Source organism: Antrostomus carolinensis, unplaced genomic scaffold (genome assembly GCF_000700745.2).
Source record: "Antrostomus carolinensis isolate BGI_N321 unplaced genomic scaffold, ASM70074v2 scaffold4727, whole genome shotgun sequence".
NCBI lineage: Eukaryota > Metazoa > Chordata > Aves > Caprimulgiformes > Caprimulgidae > Antrostomus > Antrostomus carolinensis.
In genome coordinates, this window is record NW_010325227.1 from 1 (window position 1) to 8,619 (window position 8,619).

General features: G+C 46.9%; 1 protein-coding gene across 1 annotated transcript in view; it reads right to left on the reverse strand.

Moving 5' to 3' along the window:
• Window positions 1–4,288: 4,288 nt before the first annotated feature.
• The window catches only part of TPRA1 (transmembrane protein adipocyte associated 1), a 12,538-nt gene continuing 8,207 nt past the window's right edge, over window positions 4,289–8,619 (reverse strand). The window contains 6 exon segments of the mRNA XM_010171128.2: window positions 4,289–4,790; window positions 5,862–5,942; window positions 6,542–6,602; window positions 6,605–6,634; window positions 7,698–7,758; window positions 8,185–8,295. Of these exon segments, the coding sequence (XP_010169430.2) occupies window positions 4,556–4,790; window positions 5,862–5,942; window positions 6,542–6,602; window positions 6,605–6,634; window positions 7,698–7,758; window positions 8,185–8,295 (579 nt within the window). The 3' untranslated portion in view covers window positions 4,289–4,555.

The window sequence follows — 8,619 nt, forward strand, 5'->3', positions numbered from 1 at the left end:
AGTCCTGGAGGCAGCTCAGCTCCCCCGTGTGCCCGCTGCCATTTCTCTGGGCATCAAAACCAAAACTGCAACCTCCCTCCCGGCAGTTCTGCAGCAGCTGCTCTGTGGGCAGAACCCACCTCTCTGCTCCCTGCAGCCGCCCTGCTCCAGCCGTGCCCTCACCTGCTGTGCCAGGCACACGCGGGTCCCACACAGGCCAGGGCATCGCAGACCCGGTCCCTGTCCCCAGGCACAGGCAACCCCCAGCCTCAGCCAAGGGAAACAAAAGATAATGTAACACACCAGCAGCTGGACTGAACAGTGACAGCTTTGAAAATATCTTTTCCAAATAAACTTCCTGCATTCCCAGAAACACGGGCCATGTGATGACCTACACAATTCCATCCACTTGTGAAGAGACAGTCAGTGAAGTCTTGGCACCGACACAGACTTACCTGCTTCTGGGTAACACCTGGGAGCCGTTCTAACTGTTTAATGCTTATTCATCACTGCAGCTGATGTGGTAACCACAGCTGTGACTCGGCAGCAGGACTCTGGCCAGCTTGAAGGGAGTTATCCAGGACTCTCTATCCCCCAAGATATCCAGGCCTCTCCCACAGCACGTTCCTGAAAGCGGGGAGTGTTTCTGTCATTTGTGCAATGCCTGGCGCGCTGGGGACTTGGCCTGGTGCTCGAGATCTCAAGACAAGGGCACGGCATCGCAGAACCCTCAGCCATTTGCACTGCAGTACAGAAACACCGCGCGTGTGCAGAGCAAAGGTGGCTAAAGTCAAACCACGCTCCTCCCAGAACATTCTCACTAACCTCTTATTCCTAACCTGCCACCTGCTCACTACCTTTGATGACACCCAGGTTTTGTACCAAAAAAGCCCTTATTCACCTCTTCTGTCCTCTCAGGCTTTCACGGACCTGCACCACTGCCCTTCCAGGCTGGTGATTTCCCAGCCACATAACTACTCCTCCAGAAGTCTTCCCATAACTTTGATTATTCTTGTCATCCTTCCTGAGTCCTTTTTTAGGTGTAACTCCAGCCAGGCACTAGGCATCATCTGCAAAGATCCAGGAGGGGCAGCGGACAAACAGAACAGCGTGTCATACCTACAGCCACATCCTCCTGGGATCTCCAAGAGCCTGAGGGTGCCCAGCAGGGCCCACTACCTGCAAGACACTGATGTGGAAGCAGCTGTGATAGTGGTGGAGGAGCTGTACAGCAACTTCAACACCTCTCCACTTACACAGGAGCAGAGAATGTCAAAGTTAATTCCAGTAACAGTACCTCCAGTTTTCTGCAGGGAACCTAGAAGGAGCTCTGCAAGATTCTACTGCACAATGACCCAATCCCAAGGTAGAAACAAAGCTCACCCCACTTCCCCAGCCTGTACACCCCCACCAAAGAGAACCTGATGGATGCTGATTACTGCCAGCACACTTGGCTGTTACTCAGCAGCAATCACATCCTCCCTGCAGCCAGGAAATTAACACACAGAGTTAATTTCAAAGCCCAGAACAAGAAATAAACAAGAGTCAATTCCAACTTCCACATCAGCCTTTTCCCCAAGCAACACAGAGAGATATCCTACAGCAGAAACCCCAGATGCTAAACATGCCCAGGAACAGCAAATCTAGTTACCAAGAGAAGAGTCAAAGGCTTCACCAACATTCACACCTGGAGACCACTTCCTGCACAGTCATCTGCTGTCCTAGTAATCGCCTTCCAAGAAGGAAAAGTCCATCTCTGACAAAAAGATATGGTGTTAATCCATTGTTATCTGACAGATTTGTTCAGGGCTTTTTTTAAAAAAATTGAAAGTTATTTTTTCTCCATAATATGGATCATTTGAAAAAAAAAAAAAAAGTGTGACTATTTATGCCAAATTTAATTTTATTTATTTATTTTACAAACAAAAATATACATTTATTCTATATTTTCTCTTTGCATCCCCCCACACACATAACACACTTCTGCTCAAGGACCATTTTGAATATGGCCCAGAGTATTATATATACACAAAAATACAACAGGAAGAAGGTCAGTCCATGACCTAGCGCAGTAGCTCCTCAGCAGCAGAACATGGGACGCTCCAGAAATACCGGAGCCCTGCCAGCAAAGGACAGGATGGACATGTCGACCACCTGCACCAGTGATCCTTCAGCACTGAATTCAGCTGATAAAAAGGCAAATTCATAACCTGCTCTTCACATCACCAAGGAGGGCAGAGAAATCCTCTCAGTCAGAGTGTTGAGAGTCAGCAAATACTCCTTGGGATGGAAAAGCAGTTCCTCCTTTATTTCTCAACTGCTTTAAAACCTTCACATCTCTTAGCTTTGTCCAATGCCCACCAACTCCAGGGCAGCTTTGCAGGTTTCCCCACCCATTCTAACAGCAGCTCGGGATCAGGATCAGGGTTGTGAGCAGCACTAGAAGCACAAGCAGGGCAATTCAGGCCCCACGTCATCCATCCCTTTTAGAGTGAGCAAGCGAGCGAGCGTGGCTCAGGCGATTCACAGCAAGTGACGGAAGGAGCATGGACACTTCTCTGATGTGGGATGGGCTGACTTGGCCAGTGGCTTGTTCAGCCCTTAAACAGTCATTGCACAGAGGGGAAATGTGAAAGGCTGCTGACCTACACAAGACAACTTTGCTCTCACACACAGACAAACAGAAGCTTTCTCCTCAAAAGTGAATAAAAAAAAAAAAGGGGGGGGATTTGTTTGTTTTCAAGGTGCCAGTGCTACTTAGAGGCCTGCAGGGTAAAGTCCACAGGCAGAACTGAGAGGCTGCATTGCTCATTAACAAGAAAAGATAAGGAAAGGGCCTGCATAGTTTTGGCAACCAATGTGAACTTCGTGTTCTTACCCAAACTTTCTTTCCCTAAACACCTGGTAGCAAACGCTTTCCCCTACACACTCATGAACCAGACTAACAACCTCCACACTGCACCCTGCATGGTGATTTCACAAAAACTCTTACCTCAATATTCTTCAGGAACAGCAGTGTGTTGGGGCAAGAGATTCACACGGTCCCCAAACATTCCAAATTCCCTCTTTCTACCATCTCTAATGGAAAGCTGCTATTGCTTGTAGCAGATGTCCACCTACCTGGAGGACTCAGGTAAGAAAGCATCCCCAAAGCTAGAGGAATACACCTCTTCATCCTTTGGAGAGCACAGTACGTCCCAGAAACCAGACTGATGGCAGCTTTCAGCTGCACAGTCCCTGGATTGGAACACGATGTCTTGAAACTGCATGCCAGACAGCTCAGACAACAGTAGTTCCTTTTCCAGCATGGAAGAGGTTAATAAGTAGTTCCAGAGTGTCTTTAAACGAACCATGATCCACATGCACGTAAGTATTTTCAACATATCGAGCCACAAAACCTATTCAGAGCAGCAGAAGTCTGGGGATCTGAACTGCATTGTAAGAGAAGGACACTGACAGAGAAACACATCCATCTCCCACTTGCCTCACAACTTAGAACACCAGCCAGCTTGATTCTCACACACTTATGGTGTTTCAGTTTCCAGTCACTAAACACTGAGAGCTCAGACTCATCACTGCCTTCTGCTCTGCCTCAAGCACCTGAACATCTCTGGAGCCTTCATCTGCAGAGTCAGCTTCCTCCTTCATAGCACTCTCAAAGACCCTACCAGAGCCACAAAACCAGGGTGCAGATGGAAAATGCACCCACCTCGCAGGTTTTATTCTTGAAACTCAGCCCTGATTCAGTGTTGCTACTTAGATTTTCCTGTGAGCTCAGATGCACAGTAGTACAGCCGCCATAAACTGATCCACAGCTGCTTCAGCTCAGCTGGACAGCAGCACTGTCCATCCTTCTGTCTCTCTGTTGTTCAGTCAGTTCACATCCATGCTGCTAGCTACTGGCCCCCCAAATGTTCCCAGGGCACGAAGAACAATTCATCCCTCTTCATATCTCTCTCCTCCTTCCCACACACTCAGAACACTCCTTTTAACCCCTAGCAACTGCAATTTATTATTTTCAACAGTATCAGCTGAAACCAGAGATGAGCCCAGCTGACCAGCTTCCCTCTTCAGACACTGCTATCACCACCTGTGCTGCTGCATTATGACAAGACACAGGAAACCATGCTGCTTGAAAAAGCCCAGGAAGACCATCTTTGGTTTCAACCATCAAACTCTTTCTATATATATATACACAACAATACAGCAATCAAATCAACACCCTCATCCCTAAGTGCCATTCCCCCAGTTGGCAGACAAGTGCTTTCAGTCATTGAAAAGGAAGAGGTGCCAGTGAGGTCTGTCTTCTGGGTCATATTCACATCTGGAACACAGAAGATCAGAAAGGTTCATTGTTTATAGATTTATGAACAAAACTGTTCTACATTGTTCTCAGGTAGCGACAGAAAAATGTTCTTTCCAACAGGATTTGGGCTGTCAACTTAGTTCCACAACAGGTTTTGGAAATCTTGCGGAAGAGAGAAAAGCCAAGGACAGATTTCCAATGGACATCCTAACAGCTGTGGTATCAGGGAGTCTGGAAGGAAAGGAATGAGGCATCACAGGTAGCCCTGCCTCAGGCATTGATGGCCTTCCAGCGGTCACTGTCTATGCTGTTGATGCTGCCCACATGATACGGCATAGAGGCCACGTCGTCCAGGTAGGCTGTGGTGTCAATCTGAGTGCTAGAGTAGAACCCAGAATCCATTCCTTCCTTCTTGGCAACAGCATAAGGGTGGGGTAGGTGCACATCCACATCCTCAGGTTCATCCACCTGACATTTGTAGGAGAAAAGGATCTTCGGTTCAGACCTGGAGTGATTAAAGATTTAAAATACGTGCTTAAGCAATGTAGTAGCACAGCCACTCATCCTCAACTGAAACTCAGTAGCACTAAGAAATTGTGTATTCACACTGTAACGACTTTTCACAGTAGCTTTCAGTCCTGAAATATACCTAGCAGAGTAACTGCCATGAAGTAATGTGAAATGTAGCTTTGGACTAAGTCACTTAAATAAAAATGACAGAATCCTGACTCTAGTGTGGGAAAGGTGTTCTCATCTTTGGGAGTTCTGAATTACTGATGGCAACAGCATCCAAACTGCTGGACTCCACAGTCGCCTGGTTACTGACACCAACAGAACAGGCATATGCTTCAGGTTCCATCTGTGCACATCAGGAAAACCAGAATACAAACACTTGTGGATCAGCAGTTTACACCTCTTAACTCCACTGTTCCCTTCTGATGTCAGAAGGCAGCAGAGGCACACTTGGATATTTCAGGAGTACTTTCTGTTCTCAGCTATTTTAAAGCCTGCTGTTTCTTGCTTATGAACAACAAAAGCTAAAGCCTCCACTAAAACACCCGCTTTTCCTACCGACCTGCAATTCCCCGAGTGGCCACACGGCGGCAACCCCGACCCAGGAATCACCCTGGCAGGAGCTTCAACTGGTGACTCCAGGGCCCACTGCAGAGGAGTCCTCAGCCAGAGAGCTACCTAACCCCTAGATCCTCTCCACAAACCCATCCCAAACTCAGCCCAGGGGAACATTTCACCTCCCAGGACTCAGTCTCTCATTAACCACTTAGTTAACGACTTCAGTGGAAAAACTCTGTACTAAAACAGGATGCAGACACAGAAGAAGTGATCCTCATGAATGTTTGAGAGGATTAGAGCTATCAGCTCTGCTTTGCATACAAAGGAGTCTTGGATAGAAGTGAGCAGCCCTGGGTCACACAAGAAAAACTGCAAGGCCAGAAATTAAAAACTGGTTCCCTAACTGGCAATCTAGTCACTGCCTTTATTCTACAGATGAGGATCTGAGTGCAAAACAATTAAATGACAATATATACCCTCTAAACTCCTGCTCCTGGTTACTCACCCAAAGAAGCCTTTCAGGAACGCCACATAGATCAGAGGTGCAAAGAAGCTGAAGTAAAGGAACGTGGTAGCATCAACACAGCTGTCAATGGCAAAAGAGAACATGAAGGAATACCAGGCACATCCACCAAGAATGACCCAATTTCCCTCCAGAGAGTCCAAGGAGAGGACAAGAGAAGTCTGAACAAATTAAAACTGCTGCAAAGTAACAGACATTGCCATCAACATGTGTCACTGCTTCTAGACACCCAGAAGGAACCAGGCCAAGACCCAAGGTCTGACCAAGAGCACAGTGTCAGTGCTCCCAATTGTGACTCACAGAAGTGACATTGATCCCTGCAGAAGGAGATTCCAGATGTGAATCAGGCCACCTCCGTGCTATTTCTAACAAACATGACTGTTTCTTCCCTTATTACCTATGAAACATGAGCCAGTGGTCAGGCATCAGTGGATTCAAACTATTACTTTCCCTCACCACTTCAAGAACACGATGCAGCTCCACAGCCCTCTCCACTGTGTTTCCTGACCACTTAGAGGTCTTTTGGCACAAAACAGAACCAACAGCTTTATACCTTCTTAGGAACACAGCACAAGTTTCTTTTCTTGGAGAGGCAGCACTGAAGGACACTCAAATGCAACACAAGAAACTGGGCTGCAGACCTCCTCCCCCAGCATACGTACCACAGTCCTTCTATGATATCCACACAGAGGAGGGCACTGCCCAGGCCCTGAACCAGGTTAGGATTCCAGCATAAACATAAAAACTTTTCCTGGCTGTGGGAAAGACATGGACACAGATGAAGCTCAACCTCATAAGCATCAGCCCAGTGCAAATCTGTTTGATAGGGATGGCAAACCCAATCGAAGCATCTCACTATCTTTTCAGTTTAAGAACTCCTGAAGAATTAAGACTGCATTCTCCTGTCCCATGCTGCCAGGCTGACAGGAGGTATAGTGGGCCAAACCATACCCCTCCTGCACATGTGTGCACATACAAGATGTATTTTGAAAACACATGGTCATGGCAACACACGCAGAAGTTTTATGGGCAAGCATCTAGAACCAGTGTCAGTCACACAACTGAAGGTAAGAAAAACAAACACAAACCCCACCAGAAGCTGAACCAGAAGCTGGGCCCTTCTGATGGACAGCACTAACAAAACTGCTCAGGAGGCCTGGACAGGAGCAGCAGGGTAGGCTGCTGTGTATGTCCTATGCAGATCAGGCCCAGGACCACCTGCCTGTGGCATGGGCCACCCATGTCTGGTCCCTCAGGGTAAGCACACAGACACCAATGCTACTTAGAGAGAGAGAACAACCCAATGCAAACATTTAGTAACAGCTTCTCTCCCTAACCAAGAACTGCAGATATTCTGCAACAAAAACTAGAGAAGCATCTTAATAAAGTAAATGACCAGATAAAAATTATTCAGCAGCTCCCAATTAGCCTCCCTTTCCCAGGGGATGACCAGCATGTACACTCTAACATCATACACACATTTCAAAGGAAGCTATTATTAAAGAGCCATTTCTTACAGCTCTCTGAAGATTATATATTTACATTACATCTGTATCATTAGCTCAGCAGTAAATCTTATTTTCTTAATGTAATTGTTTAAGTACTGAACTAGCAATGCAATTGCTCTTGCTCTGCTCTCCAAAAGGCACACACAGTGTTTTCCAGGATAACTTATCAGTCCTTTGCCATGCATCTGTATGCCAAGATAGTGGGATGTATCTGCAGCACAACCAGATACATGAACCTCTTACTCCCACCTATGTTTTAACCTGGCACACTCTCTCCACCTATGCTATACAACACACTACAGTCACTTACAGGGCAAAGAAATCCGGTCTTTCAGAGGAGTTTTTGGAAGAATCACCACCAAGGAATAGACCTGTTGAGACAAAGAACTAACTGTACCACGGCTGCTTGGGAATTGAGTTCAACAATCCTTGCAGAGATGGTGTGTGGTGTCACACACTCCCCAGACATCTCAGGACAGGGGCACAGACCCCTGATATTAAACCTAGCGCAGATGTGAAGGCCCTACACCTCACTCCCATCAGCACACAAAGGCTGGTGACTGAGAAACAAGGAAGTGAAGAACATCTGAGTTCAGCTGGAATTCAACTGCCACAGCTTACACCACTCCCAGCACAGCTTTATTGCTTCAGCTTCCCTGCCCCTTCAGGAGCATCAACACTGCGCTGTATCAGGCAGGAGGGGGACTGCAGCATTACTACACACAAATCACCCTCCTTGGCCAATTTAGAAAATACAAAGAAGCTATCAGAGTGCTTAACACATGCCCAGTACTTACCAGAAAGAAGAAACAGGAGCTGGCAAGCCAAAAGTGTCTCCCTCCATGGCCATAAATATTGAAGTCTTCTGCTGAGAGGTGGGCATCGGGGTACAGGATTTCCAGGGTACCCTAGAAGAGAAGCGGCACCAACAGGATTCTGTTATAGTCAGTGTCCTGGCCAGAGCGAGTGTCTGGACAAAGGAGACTCATGTTCAATAAGAAGTTCAGAGAGCAGCTGTCCCAACCATTGCTCTGCTAGACCCAGTTAAGCTCACAGAGGAGACAAGGAAGAAATTGAAGTCAAAACATGAGGGGAAAAAGTGTCAGGAATCTGCATCTGAAGGAAGCTGGCATCCACGACATTTCAGAAGAGAGACTGAATGAAGGGATGGGGGCTGCAAGCAGTTGTCTGTCTGAAATATAGTTCCATTTTCATCTCTAAAGTAGATCTTT